At 44.4% G+C, this 17,601-nt stretch overlaps 1 protein-coding gene across 2 annotated transcripts in view; it reads left to right on the top strand.

Annotated features, from left to right (window-relative positions):
- The first annotated feature begins 2,742 nt into the window (after positions 1-2,742).
- Positions 2,743-17,601, top strand: part of SEC24A (SEC24 homolog A, COPII coat complex component) — a 35,176-nt gene continuing 20,317 nt past the window's right edge. The window contains exons 1-3 of one of the 2 annotated variants that reach the window (XM_083428786.1): positions 2,743-2,998; positions 14,611-15,129; positions 16,166-16,303. In XM_083428786.1, the coding sequence (XP_083284912.1) occupies positions 2,923-2,998; positions 14,611-15,129; positions 16,166-16,303 (733 nt within the window). In that variant the 5' untranslated portion in view covers positions 2,743-2,922. Of the gene's footprint in view, positions 2,999-14,610; positions 15,130-16,147; positions 16,304-17,601 lie in introns of both variants that reach the window. The other variant, XM_083428785.1, reaches the window with a different exon arrangement.

Here is a 17,601-nt window from a genome sequence, read left to right as displayed (position 1 = left end):
GTACAGTAAAAGCCAGAATGAATCTTGTTGATTTCATTTTGATAGTATCACAGTTTACCTTGTAAAACCTATTTTCCAACCCCACCCGTTCAGGTAATGGACGTATTGGGACTCTCTGAAGCTAAGAATTTACTTCTTGTGACAGAGTTTAATCTAAAAAAAATGTAAAAATTGACACAAGAACTGCATAAATTCAAGCCTACCAGCAAGCTACTTTTATTTTTATTCATTAAATGTCTATACCACCCTTCATCTGAGGATCACTGGGCAGTTTTAAATATTAAAACCACAAAAATACATAACAGTAGCAACAATAAAAAACCAACCCCCAAAGTTTAAAAGGCCATAGATTGTTTTATTAGCAAAAGGCCTGGGAGAAGAGGAATGTTTTTGCCTCTAGTGTGCACTAACAGTCATTATTTGCTACTGTCTTTGTAATAATAGTGTTATGAGTTGTGGGTACAAGATTCCCCTAAATTCTTGGGTCTGATAAGTGTTAGAATTTAATCAGTGTTTGGGGTGTTAAATTTGGTTGCCAGTCACAAAATTTAGCAAAGTTAAAATACTGGCCAAACTAGCTTCCTATTTTCAGGAAATCTCCTGGGAGATTAGCCATTAACCAAAGACAAAGGGAAGGTAATGGGCCATTAGGAAAGCCAGACAGAGGGCACTTTTTGCCAGTCAGAAAATGGGAGGGGTCCGTTACTCAACCCAGATTTAGTTTGGAAGACAAAGGAGAGTTTTGAGGTAGAGTTTTAGAAGTGACTTTAGGATTGGGTTTTTGCAGTGATGCTGCAGTCTGTGAAATGCAGCAAGTTGGAGAGAGGGTCAGAGCCATGTTTGAGAGCATGTTGGATTTCTGTTTGAATCCAAGGCTGCAGAATTCACGTCATTGTAGAAGTGAAGGCTGACATTACTTTACAAGAAGATAATGGTTGGCAGTCATTACTTGATGAAGACATAAAAAGCTTTTATACTTTTCTGTGTAATGACTCTGAGGAAGGAACTAATGCATTAACACTACTAGGTATCTGAAGAAGTGTGCATGCACACGAAAGCTTATACGTACCAAGAACAAACTTAGTTGGTCTCTTAAGGTGCTACTGGACAATTTTTTTATTTTTTATATATATTTCGACTGCGTCAGACCAACACGGCTACCTACCTGAAACTATTATAATGATTTATGTTAATTTATAATATAAATACTAGATTGAGGCACATGTTTAACTACATCATAGTGGCTGAATTCTTTCAACAAATGATATGATTATTTAATTGGTTAAAAAAAGACCGCAGATGTGTAGTATCTTGGTTTTTGTTTTAAATATAATGAAAATAAAAGCCACTCGATAGCACTTTTGACATGCTTGTTTATATTTATTTATTTTTCAGCAAAAAAAGAGTAGAATGTGGTGGAGTGCCCTTATATCTGAAAACCTGAATCCTCTGGCTGATGGGGGAATCTATCACTGTCATGTTGGTGCCACTATATGAGGAGTGGGCAGAAAAAGTTTTCAACTTTGTTTCAGCTTATTGGAGGGGAGAAAATAACTTTTAACTCATTGACGATTCTATACGATGAACATTTCAACGTATACCAACAGGCAAGTCCCAAAGCCTGCACTCCCAAAATAATATATGTTGGGTTGAAATAAACGACAGACGAGTGACAAGTGTCATATGGGAGGCATCTGTCGAGCATGTCTCAGAGAGTCCCTTTTATTGAATATTACAGCATTGCCACATATGTGTTTGTTGCTGATTGGTTAACACAAATCATATGCAAGGGCATTAATCATCAATAGATTAAAGGTTGGGAAAGGGAACACAGAATTGGACAGGTATGAAAACCTCCTTATTAAACTATTACTAGTGATTGATATAACAAAACTTAAAAGGGCATAACTATCGCATTCATAGATGTGGTCAACCATGCATTAAGAACAGGTCAGGGTACGATGTTTCATGAACTCAATGTGAACTAAACATTCTAGGGTGGGTGAGGAAGGAATGCTTCAGCTCAGAGCGGTTTGCCAGACTCATGTGCAGAAGCAAAATCTCCCATCAAATATAGTGTATGTAACAGGGAGTAAGTAGGTATTTCCACACGATCTAAAGGTTTCTTAAAAGATATTGTAGAATGATTTGGAAGTGACCGTTTTGCCTGCAGAATGCAAAATAACTCATAAGCAACCATACTCTCAACATTTAGATAACTATCTAAAAGAAATACAGTACATTCAAACACCACAGTCTATAAAACAAGCAGCAACAAGAACACGCCCCCCCCCCCGCCCACGGCCCAAGCCCAAGCCCAAACACGCTGGATCTGGCTGGTGGTGGTTATTCGACGGCGAAGAAAGCTCACTCTGCACATCCTCAGAAATACCCTAATATTTGTTCGTCGCGCAGAATTACTGTGGGTCAGGTCTTGCATTGAAAATAGACACTGGCGAGCTCGGTTGCAACGAACTGATACAGAATAGACAGGCTTCCTCAACCTCGGCTCTCCAGATGTTTTGAGACTACAATTCCCATCATCCCTGACCACTGGTCCTGCTAGCTAGGGATCATGGTAGTTGTAGGCCAAAAACATCTGGAGGGCTGGAATAGAACAACAAGCAAAAGTCCGGGGCAGCGCGCTCGCCGTCCTGTCCCTTTAAGCACCCCCGCCTCCCTCTCTCCCGGGCCGCTGCTCTTCAGCCATAAGCCCCGCCCACGACCCCTCTCGCTCCCTCTGTCCCCGGAAGTGCCACGTGTACGGAGTGCGCTTGCGCGGCTGCGTCGGGTTCCTTCCGGTGTGAGGAGGGTGAGCGCCTCCCCGCCCTCCCACTCTGGGCTTGGCGCTGGGGCCGGGCGCGCAGTCACGGGAGCCCGCGCACCGACGACCCTCCTGCCGCCGCCGCTGCCGCCACCACCATGGCCCAGCCAGGGAGACCCGCCGCCTACAGCAGCCAGAACGGGGCTGGGCAGCAGCAGCAGCCGTACAGCAACGGTGAGGGAGGCCCTGCCGCGTCCGGGTGGGGTCGGGTAGGGGCAGGGCACGGACTGCGCGGAGGACCCCAACATGCCGGCGCTGACGCCCGTCTTGTGCCTGGAAGGGCCCTTGGGACGGGGCGCGAGGCGAGTGAGCGCCACCAGCAAAGGCAGGGAGGGGTGTGCGTGTTTGTCTAGATGTGTCTAATGAGGAGCGCTGGGTTTTCCTTCTCGTTTGTTAGCCCGCCTTACTGCTAGAAATAAGGGCTAGACGACTCACACGGCTTGGGGAGCCTGGGAGGGTTTCTACTTCTTAACCCTGACCCAGACCTTTCAGGCTTCGTTTCCTGACCGGCTCCTTAAGTCACAGTCACGGCTTCTCTAGTAGCGAGTGACTAATGGGGAAGTGCTTTGAGCAGTAGCACTCTTCTTATTATTGTTCAGGCTTGATTTGATATCCGGTTTTGGCTTCATGGCAGACCTTAGTGTTTTCCTGCTGGGAGGCTTGTGAATGGCGTGGGTTCGGAGCCCTGGTGGCACCCTTAAAAGCGAAACGTTCCTTGCCGGAATATTCGCGTACCTTAATACAGAACAAAAGGAGAAAGTGTCGAGTGACTGCTCTGTACAGCCAGCTGCTCATGTAACCTTTTAAAGGTAGTTTCTCGATTTCACAATCACTTGATCGATGATAAGTTGCGTCTTCGGAATAACCGCCCCATAGTTTTTTTGTAAGAATGAACGTGAGGACGGCTGCATGCAGTGTGGTAGTAGCTTTAGTTTGTGTTCTTCATCTGCTACAAAGAATCTAGGTGGATCATGACCAAGAACTGCTGGTGTGAGTATTTGGATACAAAGTATAACATCGAATCTCTTTTATCTGACTGATTGCTCAAGTCTTCTTTTACTGTGGAACATAACTACTGGGTTGATACATGTCTGAACTATGCCCCTTCACCCACAGGTACACCTGCAGATGTTTCTGGGTTAAGCAACACAATTCATAACCTTTAGATCTGGTCCACTGTGCATTTATGCGGTTGGATGGGGCTGATAGAAAGCAATTGCTAAATATATTTAAATTGTACTTGCTGGAAAACATAGGAGGGGAGAGTGCTCTTGTGCTTGAATCCTGTTTGCTGGTTTCTCACAGGCAATCATTGTGAGAACAGGATGCTAGACTAGATGGGTCATTGGCCTGATCCAGCAGGCTCTTCTTATGCACCCCAGTTTCAGGATTTCTGTTGTCTGAAAGACACTTTTCTTACTGATTTCACCAGTCCTTAGTAATTACAGGATTTATAGGGATGACCACAGAACTTCATTATTTGGAATGATAAAATGCTATAGCATTGGAAGTATGTTCTTCCATATCCCTCCTCTTCCTGTTGCATGCTAGCTATAGCAAAAACATTCTGTCTTCTGTTAAGCCAAAGTTCCCATTACATACCAACTGGGAAACACTAACTTAATGTCAGTCATCCTGGTTTGCTAGCAAACATCAAACCATGGAATTATTGCTGAGACGTGTTGTGTCTAGAGTTTTGTAAACCATGGCATATAAAGCTCTGGACAATGCTGCCTATATGTTCCAATGCTGCCTCTATGTAGCAGCAGAGTGCTGCACGTTAAGTTCACATAAAATCAAGTTGCTCACTCTTGCTCATATTTCTAAACACTATCTGAAATCTGTGTAGCACCTTAAAAAGGAACATTTCTTGTTTTGGAATCAAATGAGGAAATAAGGTTACAGATTCAGTGTGGCATTTTGGAATATCTTCACTTAGCTGAAATATCCTTGAGGCCTCAGTCACCATTTTGAACTTGGTTTGCCTATGTGGCACTATGTTTATGTGGTGGTGGGAGGATCTTTATTCCCCCCCTGAAGTACAGCTCCTACACTTAAATAGCTGCAGATTTATACTTGAATATCTGCAGTTGAAATGGCTAGCTTTAAAAGATTGTTGTTTTATAAAATCATCATTTAATTATTTGTCTCATAAGAGATTCTAAATAAAGTTTGGATACATGAATGTGGCTTGTGTTTTGCCAACATCATGAATATCTCATATAGCATAAAGACAGCCCTTCTTCTGAACAGCTTGTACTCTAAATAGAACAATCTACAAGCAGAGAGTAGGTTGCCAAAAAAGTGCTGCTGTTAAAAATGCACAGTTCTGAACAAATGAATTTAATTATATGTAAGTATAGATGGAGTAAAGAAGAAGTAAGTTTAGAACAAGCTGAAACAGGGAAACCAGTGGCCTGGATCAGACATAATGGGAAACATGAACGAGCTCTTCCTCCTGCCCTTCATTTATTTATTCATTTATATGCATAATTGGAGGACATTTGTTTAGCAGAAAACCAAGGTTTCTAGTTATGCCTAGAGATGCCCTGAGGCCACTGGAATATGTGAGGGAAAGGAGCAAAATATCAGGCTAGTGTGATGCTTCCCAATAATGGGAGAGTTCTTTGCTTGTGGAATTAGGAATTGGTTTGGTCACCTCATAAGATGAGAAGACTCTCTGGAAAAGACCCTGATGTTGGGAAAGATTGAGGGAACAAGGAGAAGGGGGCGGACAGAGGGCGAGATGGTTGGACAGTGTTCTCGAAGCTTCTAACATGAGTTTGGCCAAACTGCGGGAGACAGTGGAAGACAGAAGTGCCTGGCGTGCTCTGGTCCATGGGGTCACGAAGAGTCAGACACGAGTAAACAGCAACATCTTAAAGGAACTTTTTGGCAGAGTAAATAAATACCCACCCTTTACACATGTCAGGCATACCGCTGGTCCACATCCCTTTAACACCCATACCACCACTGTGCAGCGCCAGTAGCATAGCCCCAGTCATTATGTAAGCTGATGTTGTGGTTTGCTGTCTGGAAGGCCATGTTTAATTGTCTGAATAGGACCCAAAAATCTAAAGACTGTGTGTAAGGATGAATGTAGATGTAGAACTTACCAGGTCAGTTTGTGAGCTTCTGAGTAGACCTGAGATTCCAGCAAAACGTGCCTATTCTGGCCTTACATGACACACGTATTTATTCCTCCACATCCTTTATACTCTAGTGATTCATTTCGTTCCCAGAGAATTCTCATTGGACTTACCCTTGATACTTTGCATCTCTTGATGTTCTCACTTCGGCTGTTCTCATTTATTCTCATGACTTCTGGGACAACATATTCTAGCAGTGGGAAACCTCCAGCCTGTGGGCCTAATTAAGCCTGGCACGAGTCCCAACTTGGTTTTTGAGGCCTTTATCCACAAAACACACCCACTTCCCCCATATCTCATGCAGTTAGTGGTATCAGGTGTGAGGCAGGTATGGATTTGGCTACAAAGGAACAAATGAGGGCTGAGGTCCTGATCATTCTTTTGGAAGTGGTGCTCCCTGCCAGTGCCAATTGATAGCTACTGGCAGGGAGTCCCATTCTGACTGGCTGTACTAGGGAGTTCTTTGACCAAAATAGTGTAGTTGAGGGGGACTAACTTTATCTGTTTGGAGCAAGCTTTGAATTCAGACCACTTCTTCCAAATAGTGCATTGATCCTTCTGCAGATGCATGCAGGGGGAAATGCAGTTTGGAGGACGGTTATAGCAAACCCCTTTGAAGGTGCGCTTCCCATCTGTATCCTTATATTATGACAGGTAGGTGGTCTCTCTCACCTGTCAAAGTTACCCTGCCCGGGCGGGGGGGGGGATTGGGGATCCATTATGATGGATGCCCAGTTCCCCACACCTACCTTATACTGATACCAATCCTGTTTATCTTGATTTGAATTTTGTAATTTTGCTGTCTAGTATTGTTTTGATTCATTTATTTTATTTATTATACTTTTGCGGTACAGTCAAACCTCGGTTGATGAACGTAATCCATTCCGGAAGACCGTTCAGCTTCCGAAATGTTTCACAACCGAGGCAGAGCTTCCGATTGGTTGCAAGAGCTTTTTGCATTCAAGCGGAAGCCACGTCGGATGTTCAGTTTCCAAAAAACATTTGAATACCGGAGCATTTACTTACAAGTTTTTGGCTTTTGGAAGCTGATACGTTCCAGAGAGGAGGCATTCGGGAACCAAGGGTTGACTGTATATTTGTTTTGTATTGGGAGGTGTTTTTTTCTCTCCTATGAACCACTTTGAGCTCAAGTTGGTTGCTGGGGAAATGACATACAAATGTTAAACAAAATCATTTTAAAAATCTGCCCGATCGCTTACCCTAAGTATTACAAGGCTATCTGGATATTCTCCAGAACGCATCTGGCTTGATGCAGATCTTGTTAACAAAGAATGCTTACAACACTTGTATATAATAGAAGAGTGGCAAGCTCTAAAGAATGTAAGAGCAGAATTCAGCTTTGAACTCCAGCTTTGAAATGTATACAGGTGCAATTCTATTCTGGTATACCCCTGTTCATAGCACCCATAAGTTTGGTCCTTCCACGGGTAATTTTGTCTTATGGCAACTTCACATACCGTATTTTTCGCACCATAGGACGCACCGGACCATAGGGCGCACCCAGTTTTTAGGGGGGGAAATCAAGAAAAAAAATATTTCCCCCCCCCCCAGCACCAAAGAGCAGCGTACAGGCTACGCACAACCTCTCCCTGCCAGAGGGGTTGTGCGCGGCTATGGAGGAAGCCAAGGCAGAGAGCAGGATGGATCCCGCTCGGTGTTTTGGCTTCCTCTTTAGCCCAGCGCAACCTCTCCTTGCCAGGAGATGCTGCGCAGGGCTAAAGAATCCATAGCCCCGTGCAGCCTCTCCTTGCCGGAGGGGTTGTGCGCGGCTATGGAGGAAGCCAAGGCAGAGAGCAGAATGGATCCCGCTCGGTGTTTTGGCTTCCTCTTTAGCCCAGCGCAACCTCTCCTTGCCAGGAGATGCTGCGCAGGGCTAAAGAATCCATAGCCCCGTGCAGCCTCTCCTTGCCAGAGGGGTTGCGCGCAGCTATGGAGGAAGCCAAGGCTGTTTTGGCTTCCCATTTAGCCCCGTGCAGCTTCTCCCTCCCGGGAGAGGCTGCGTGGGGCTAAAGAATCCATAGCCCCGTGCAGCCGCTCCTTGCCGGAGGGGTTGCACGCAGCTATGGAGGAAGCCAAGGCAGAGAGCGGGATGGCTTCCCCTTTAGCCCCGTGCAGCCTCTCCTTGCCGGGAGACGCTGCTCAGGGCTTTCCTGGCTTTACTGGGAGGTGGGGGGATTCCCTCACCTCTCCCAAAAGCCCGCAGAAGCCACGCAACCCCTTTAAAGAGATCGTGGCTTCTCCTGGCTTTCCTGGGAAGTGGGGGAATTCCCCCACCTCCCGCAAAACCGGCAGAAGCCGTGAGCACTTTAAAAGGGCTGCACGGCTTCTCTTGGCTTTCCTGGGAGGTGGGGGAATTCCCCCACCTCCCGCAAAAGCCCGCTTTAGCCCCGCGCCCGCTCTCGGCTGGAGAGGTGACGCGCGCCTATAGAGGCTCATGCTATAGGCACGCGTCACCTCTCCAGCCAGGAGAGGGTCGCGGGGGGCTGCTTTAGCCCCGCGCGCGCTCTCCCTGCTGGAGAGGTGACGCGCGCCTATAGAGGCTCATGCTATAGGCACGCGTCACCTCTCCAGCCAGGAGAGGGTCGCGGGGGGCTGCTTTAGCCCCGCGCGCGCTCTCCCGGCTGGAGAGGTGGCACGCGGCTATAGAGGCTCCCGCCATAGCCGTGCGTCACCTCTCCAGCCGGGAGAGGGTCGCGGGGGGCTGCTTTAGCCCCGCGCGCGCTCTCCCTGCTGGAGAGGTGACGCGCGCCTATAGAGGCTCATGCTATAGGCACGCGTCACCTCTCCAGCCAGGAGAGGGTCGCGGGGGGCTGCTTTAGCCCCGCGCGCGCTCTCCCTGCTGGAGAGGTGACGCGCGCCTATAGAGGCTCATGCTATAGGCACGCGTCACCTCTCCAGCCAGGAGAGGGTCGCGGGGGGCTGCTTTAGCCCCGCGCGCGCTCTCCCGGCTGGAGAGGTGGCACGCGGCTATAGAGGCTCCTGCCATAGCCGTGCGTCACCTCTCCAGCCGGGAGAGGGTCGCGGGGGGCTGCTTTAGCCCCGCGCGCGCTCTCCCTGCTGGAGAGGTGACGCGCGCCTATAGAGGCTCATGCTATAGGCACGCGTCACCTCTCCAGCCAGGAGAGGGTCGCGGGGGGCTGCTTTAGCCCCGCGCGCGCTCTCCCTGCTGGAGAGGTGACGCGCGCCTATAGAGGCTCATGCTATAGGCACGCGTCACCTCTCCAGCCAGGAGAGGGTCGCGGGGGGCTGCTTTAGCCCCGCGCGCGCTCTCCCGGCTGGAGAGGTGGCACGCGGCTATAGAGGCTCCTGCCATAGCCGTGCGTCACCTCTCCAGCCGGGAGAGGGTCGCGGGGGGCTGCTTTAGCCCCGCGCGCGCTCTCCCTGCTGGAGAGGTGACGCGCGCCTATAGAGGCTCATGCTATAGGCACGCGTCACCTCTCCAGCCAGGAGAGGGTCGCGGGGGGCTGCTTTAGCCCCGCGCGCGCTCTCCCGGCTGGAGAGGTGACGCGCGCCTATAGAGGCTCCTGCCATAGCCGTGCGTCACCTCTCCAGCCGGGAGAGGGTCGCGGGACTATAGCGTCTTCGCTCCATAGGACGCACACACATTTCTCCTTCATTTTTGAAGGGGAAAAAGTGCGTCCTATAGAGCGAAAAATACGGTACTCTGTGTCATTTGATTACTTTTCAAAATTATGTGGATTGCAGTTCCCTTACAGTCCTGTCCTGGAACAACTGCAGGATATTAGCTGGGGATGGGAAGGGAAAGCGCATTCCTAACTTTACTGATCTTCATGAAATCTGGCTTGAGGAATCAGAAATCAATGAGAGCTCACTTGACTGTTTGAAAGTGTGGGATCTTGCTGTTTTCTGAAAAACAGGAAGTACAGATCAGTTGGAGAATTGACTGAATTGATGAGTTGTCATCTTGAAACTGAAAATCAAATATGAAAGAGTATCTTAGGCTACTTATATTTGGCAGTTACGCTATACATAGAACACACACCTTAAAAATTATATTGGCTACCAAATTATTTTAATGGCTAGGGCATTTGCATGCATGGGGAATGATTTTCCCCGTAAAAATTATGCTGTGTGGTAGGTATTATTTAATAACTTTATTCCACAATATAGATTTGATTTGTACTTGTTCAGATTATACACAAAAATCTGCCCACTACTGTTGAGCAGAGCTTTTACTGAGGTAAGCATTGGGGAGGGGGTAGAGAGAGGGCATGATGTTTGTTACCTTATTCTGGCCGTCGGTGACAGTTGGAAGCAACACGATTCCTTATTGCATCCAAAACCCAGCATAGATGAGAGATTTTCCCAAGCCCCTTTCCTTCTCCAGAGAAGGATGAGAAGAGTTCCTGCCAGAATAACGAACATGCTTTGTAGCAATGACATTGTGGACCTTTGATTTCAGTCCTTCCCATGAAAGGAGGCAGACTTGGCCCTGCAGTCACATTAAGATTCAGAGGCCCATGAAACCTCAGCAAAATGTATTTTAGAGACACTGCCAGCCTTCTGAATGATGGCTAGTCAAAATGTCTGTACCCTTGGGGGAAGGCTCTATAAAAATTACTCTGTACTGGTCAGATTATCACTTGTTGTAATTAGTTATTTACTCTGTTACCTATCTAAAACTAGGTCCCTCACACCCATTTTTCGGCTCACACTACCACAGAGACCCAGGGCGCAGTGGTGGTAAAATAGAAGATGTGGAACCTATTTCTCATGGATCTTAGCATTTTGTTTTTAAAAAACCAAGTTGATTTTTCAGAAACAGATTGTATTTTGCTGAACATTACTGATGACGAAACTAAACTTATATTTGTGCACCAGCCATGAAACTGAACAAATAAACATCTGTTTCAAGATAAGCTATCTAAAAATGAAAAATTAAAAGATAGTCAGCATTTCATGTCCAATTTTTTTGAGGAAACTGTTTGGGCAGATTGCCCTTTATTAAAGATTATTGTCCAAATTCTGCCTCTGGTCTTAAGCTACAATTTGAGAGAATGATGGGCTTTCTGATACTGAATTTTTTCAGAAAAGTTTTTAAGAACTATTCTAGGCACCCCAGCTCTCCATGAGTATTTTCACTGAAGTGAAGTAATACTTAGGGTAGAATTGTATGTGCATTTAAATCTTTTCAAGTATTGAGCTATATTGCTAATAGATCCAAAGCAGACTTCCCAAAATCTGTTTTACAGAATGTACTCAGCTCAGCCTACCAGTTAGTCACATGATACAAGAGTTTTGCAGTGATGTTTTGATCATGTGGATTTTTGTTCATGAGTTTTCTCGATTTTGAGCATCATTTGTAATGCTGGGACATAAATGCAATAATTCTGTCTTAGTGGGATGGATGGGCTACATGAAGATGGCCCCATGTTGTGTTTATGTATTAAAATGTTGCTGGAAATTATTTAACTGATATTAACAGTTGTGTGGGAGCTGGGCATGTTTAGCCTGGAGAAGAGGAGGTTAAGGGGTGATATGATAGCCATGTTCAAATATATAAAAGGATGTCACATAGAGGAGGGAGAAAGGTTGTTTTCTGCTGCTCCAGAGAAGCGGACACGGAGCAATGGATCCAAACTACAAGAAAGAAGATTCCACCTAAACATTAGGAAGAACTTCCTGACAGTAAGAGCTGTTCGACAGTGGAATTTGCTGCCAAGGAGTGTGGTGGAGTCTCCTTCTTTGGAGGTCTTTAAGCAGAGGCTTGACAACCATATGTCAGGAGTGCTCTGATGGTGTTTCCTGCTTGGCAGGGGGTTGGACTCGATGGCCCTTGTGGTCTCTTCCAACTCTATGATTCTATGATTCTAACCCAAGTGTTTACCATTCTCACATTCTACAAAATACCACATGCAGTTCTGCATTAGAAATATTGGAAATCCCCTTCAGTTTTCACCTTTGTGTGTCATAATTGACGGCATTATTTGTTACTTGCTTAGTTATTCTTCAACTGCAAGTATTGGAAATATATTTGTCCTCCAGCTGATAAATTTGGTAAGATCTACAAAACAAGTCCTTTTATAATGAAAATAAGCAGGCTGCACAGTCACCACATCTTCCCTGGCAAAATTCTTTTTGAGCCTTGATCTGTTTCTTGGATCAGTGTGGTGGTATTTGCTATGACTCTTCAATAACAGGAAAGACTCCTGCAGTTATTTGTTCTTTCATCTTATCTGTTTCTGCCTGTTTTGTGTTTTTGTTTTATGCCTGCATTTGTTTGGGTATGGCCTGTGGCTGAAGCAAATTAACTATACCGACCCTCTCTTACTGCCTCATGGCGGCTTGGAGCCAAACCAGATGTGACACAGGATACATGGGGAACATCTGCTGACAGCTCCTGTTCTGTTTTCAGTTTAATGCAGTTGCAGCAGGTTCTAAATTTGATCAAAGCGGTAGTTTGGGATGGTCATGCCCCCTTCTTCTTTCACATTTGTAGGGGAGACATCAGGTCAACTTAATATTTCCTCTTTGGGGAGAAAAATATCCTGGATGGGAGAGTTGGATTTTTTTAGGGCTAAGCACCCCCTTCCCACTGCTCTGATCAAACATTGAGCTCTCTGTGGCTGCATTAAAGCAACAATCAAAACTGTTGTGATACATTCCATATCATGTCCATAGGGAGCCTAAACATTTTGGAAAGGGGCACCAAAAAAGCAATAGGGCATTTATCTGGTCTGTAGGACTTTTAAAGACAAAATTGTAAACTGTTTTTATTAAGCCTTTAACTGTACTGCAGCTTGTGTACATTCAAAATATTTCACTAAGCAACTTCGACAATTGCAACTTTTCTTGCAATCAATTAACAAAAAAGGTAAGAAAACAAGACAAACTACTAGTAGAAAGTCAAGAATGAGCTTCAACAGTATTATTACAGTTTATAACAAAAGTTTCTTGTTTTCAATGCTGCAAAATGTAGTGAATCTAAGACCAATGCTATCGTCATGACGTTACTGCTTTACATTATTACAGTACTGGCAATAGCTGTGAACCTTAAAAAAAAAAGGGTAAAGGACCCCTGGATGCTTATGTCCAGTCAAATGCGACTATGGGGTTGCGGCATTCATCTCGCTTCCAGGCCAAGGGAGCCGATGTTTGTCCGCAGACAGTTTTTCTGGGTCATGTGGCCAGCATGACTAAGCCGTTTCTGGTGAAACCAGAGCAGTGCATGGAAACACCGTTTACCTTCCCGCCAGAGCGGTACCTATTTATCTACTTGCACTTTGATGTGCTTTCGAAGTTCTAGGTTGGCAGGAGCTGGAACCGAGCAACGGGAGCTCACCCCGTCACAGGGATTCGAAGCACTAACCTTAAGATTGGCAAGCCCAAGGCGCAGTGGGTTAGACTACAGCGCCACCCGCATCCCTTGTGAACCTAAAACTAGTGTTAAATTAGGAAAGCAGATTTCAGCTGTTGCAGTACTACTTAGAATAGTCAATGCAGTCTTAATGAAAAGACCATGTCCTGGAAATGCTGTTCCATATTTTGTGAGCTCATATGTAGATTGCGCCAATGATAGAAATTCTTCAGTAAGGGATTTTACCAACTCAAGCTCTGATTTCAAATAGTCTGGGTTGTCAGTATTTCAGTGTGTGGATTCAAATTGTCCTCATTCAGTGCTTGAGCAAATGTTTGCAAGCTACAGATATAACAGTATTGTATGTCTCCTTGAATGTGTTTTTTGATTTATGAGTGCAATGGTCAATAACTCACCTAACTGTTGAATTTAGATACTTAAGAACAAATTGATTAGCTCTGTCAATCTTCCGACTTTCCATTTTAATGGAAAGCATCTTACCCTTGTCACATGATGTTTAATGGTAGGCAGATTCTGCTCTACTACCACCCCAAATAAGAGTATATTTAAGAAGAAAAACAAAGGTTGTCATGTTCATTTTCTAAAATAATTTTAATTATCAGTTCTTTATAAGTTAGGGGGTGCAGAGAATTTGGGGGGCAATCTCCCCTATCCCAGCTACAGACCTGCTTCACATGTCTCCTGCATGACACCTGGGTGGGTGATTCAGGGAGTTAACATGACTTAATTCCATTCCCCTGTGTAACCATGTGCCAACCAGCTTGCTATAATGCTACAGTGCTAATGGAAAGGGTCTCTGCTTGATTTGGGACTATTTCCTGTCTTCTCTGGTAGCTCCCCACCTCACACCAAAGGCCTTTACTAAGGGTTCTTTGAACCTTTGGAGAAGATTTTTAAGGTCACAGGGAAATATAGTGAGGAGCAGTGGGTTGCGAATTGCCTTGGTGTAAGCTTCCCTTCTTTTTGTGCAACCAAGCACTTTTTGTGCAGCCCTTGTATGTAGTGATTGCATACCTTTTTGTTTGACCGTGCAAAATCTTAAACATGTTAGTTCTTTTTATGGAATTATACCCCATTGTGAACAATGATATGGGGGCTTTATAATTAATGTGAAGCAAATCGGCAAAAATTGCATATAGTTACTGCTTTTCCTGATGGCTTTCTCTCTGCCTTTAACTTGTATCTTCAGGAAAATTTAGTTTCTGTTCCTGAAATGTTTGCATTCCTCAATGGCAAGAATATATAGCATTCATTCAGTGATTTTCCTCCTTCCCCAGGTCCTGTACCAAACCCAATGGTGAATTCATCACGCTTACCAGGTGGACAGGGATACAATTCTTTTGTCCCAGGCATGTATTCTCAGCAAGCGCCTGCAAAGAACCTGGTGCATACATCTTCTGGACCCTATAACTATGGTGCACCTCAGAACGCTTCACCTTTCAGTAATTATCAGGGACCTGGGCAAACTCTTAATCGGCCACCTATTGGATCTGCTTCTCTAGCAACAGCACAACAGGGACCTGTTGCCCAGATGCCTCCTCTATCGCAGAACTCAGCTGCTGCATCAAGCTCTGCAGGTAGCTTTCATTCTGGAGTTAATCTCCCAGCACACTCAAACTGGCAGTACGGACAGGCTCCTTCAATTCAGCCAGCAATGGGCTCTCAGCCAAACCATTTTGCTCATGCAGGGGCAACTCAGCCATTGTTACCTTCATCAGGGAATACAAATCCATCAGCAAGCTATCATGTTTCTTCTGCTGGAGGTCCTCCAGTTCAAAACAGCTATACAAAGCCAGGTAAGAAAAGAAATTCTCCCAATATATTTCTGCAACTGGAGTAGCAAAGAATATTGACTGTCATTCATCTTGAGCATTCTTGAGTCCAGACTTTTGAAGTAATGATGTACTTAAAAGCAATCAATTTTGGAAAAACGAATAAATGTTCTCATGTGTATTGTGAGTGGAAATCAGTGCTTTTTTTCTGGGGGGATGCAGGGATATGCATACCCCTAAACATTTTGTGAATCTATGTTTGGCCTCATTGAGGGGCAGTATTTCAATATGAGTAGGAAAATGAGCGTACCCCTGAACATTTTTTAAGATAAAAAGCACTGGATGAAATTCAACATTGTGCTGTTGTGATGGTTCCAGTAGTGCAAGCATTTTGCAACAGACAAGTAGATGCTTCATTGTTGCTGGTATGAGAAAAAGGTGGGTGGGGAGAACACTTTATCCCTGCTACATCATGGTATATGTTGTACCTTGTGGCTTTATAGACAGAATGTGTCATATGGATGGGGGTTACGCCATGTGTAGCTGTTACCTACAGAGTGATTTGTTACACTTGTACGAAACAAAACGAACAGGGCTAAACCTGGTGGTGTGGGTAGCCAAATACATTTCACAATATTCACGCTACACTAATTAGCACCAACATTCTAAGTGAACTCCCTCAACCTGTCCCAGCAGTTTTGTATGGCATGATTGCATTGTGAGTGATATATTATCACTATATTATTATTATTATTTATTATTATTATTATTTATTATCACTATATTATCATCATCATCATCATTATCATCCCTGGCCATTCTGCCTAACAAAGACTTATGTGCATATTCCTACACCTGCTCTTTGGATCAATATGCAGTAGGGGAGTCGAATGAGTTTGGCTTTGAATTTTATTAAGGTCACCTAAAATATCCCTCATGTAGAAGAAATTTAATGCACTTATTAAACCCTCTTGGTTGGTTCTGTGCAAAAATAAAACAAATCAGAAGCAATGTTGACTCTATGTTCTGATGATTCTTGCAGGTTCTGTTCCTCTTCCAGGTAATCAGCCAACATATTCGCCAGTTAGACCTCCTTTAGGACCTCCTCCAGTTAGCAGTCCAGCCTCTACACGGCCTATGGCTCCTCCAGCAAGCATGACACCCCAAGCTTTACAGAATTCATCAAATACACAAGGAGGTAAGGAATTGATCCTGTAATAAGGAAATGTTATTTAATGTTACTACTAAGGATTAGTAGGGTATCAGTGTTGCTCTATTAAACAGCAAAAACAAGAGTCTTGTTGCACCATAATATATTTATACAGGTATAAGCTCTTAAAGGCAAGTGTATAGATCCAGAGGTGTGTAGGGGATGGGTGGGATTAAAGATGGCATTAAAAATCTAAAAGTATAGTCGTAGCAATTCAATTAGAACTTAAATTAGCTTTCTTCAACCTTGTGTCCTCCAGATGTTGTTGACCTACAGCTCCCCTAATCCCTTGGTCATGTCAGCTGGGATTAATGGGAGTTTTAGTTCAACAACCTCTGGAGTGACCATTGACAACATCAGTCAGGGGACCCTCCCACATGGCACGGGAGGAAGGAATCGGCAGAAATCAGGGTTGGGTATCTCTACTTTTAATGTTGTCTATAGCCTTGCCCTATCCTCCTTCAGCTCTTGTTATATCTTGAATGTTATAACTTGGATGTTGTTGCTTATGTATTAAATATTATTATATGGAAGGAAATCTATGCAAGATTCTGAAATCCTAAATGGTTCCTAGGGAGTAAGCCCTATTGAGTTATCATGCATAGGATTTCATTGACTTATTGTAAACTTGAGGTGACAGACTTTATCCATTCATAACTTCCAATTCACTCTTATTTTTCTAAAATAATAAATATTCATCTGTTTCAAGTCTGATCAAAGGAATCTGGAGGGAAGAACAGGCCACCTTTGTTTTCAAAATAGGCCAGAATAATGAAATCATGGCTGCAAGTATCTTTGAATACTCTTAAGCAGCTTTGCTTTTCAAATAGTTATCCCTTAGGATCTGACTTAAACTCAGGGTGTTATTTTACATGCCAAAAAGCTTATGCCTTACTGGATTTATAGGACTACTGTTAACCTTACTTTTGCAGTACTGCACAACAGAGGCCAAGGGGTAGCCACCAATTTTATCAGGCTGTGTAATTCTATATTTACATGTTTGTGTACCAGAATGCATTTAGAAAGAGTCTGTTAAAGGTGACTTCTACACATCCTTTCTCTCATCATTCATGTAAGCATGCTGCAGAAAGGTAGCCTGATGAATTGTGGATATTGTACTGTTTGAATGGGTAGAATTGTCATATAGGGTGACTGAAGAATTATTTTCCCAACTGAGAAAAGCTGTACGTAATGGGGATTATTTAACCTTAACAACATTTAACCTTTGCATATAATCCATAATTGTTTTTAGTGGTAAATGACCAATAAGCAAGAACTACACAAGT

The sequence above is a fragment of the Podarcis tiliguerta genome (genome assembly GCF_965153285.1).
Source record: "Podarcis tiliguerta genome assembly, chromosome: 2".
Classification (NCBI taxonomy): domain Eukaryota; kingdom Metazoa; phylum Chordata; class Lepidosauria; order Squamata; family Lacertidae; genus Podarcis; species Podarcis tiliguerta.
Note: the sequence above shows the minus strand (reverse complement) of the source record. Positions and strands in the feature narration are given on the sequence as shown.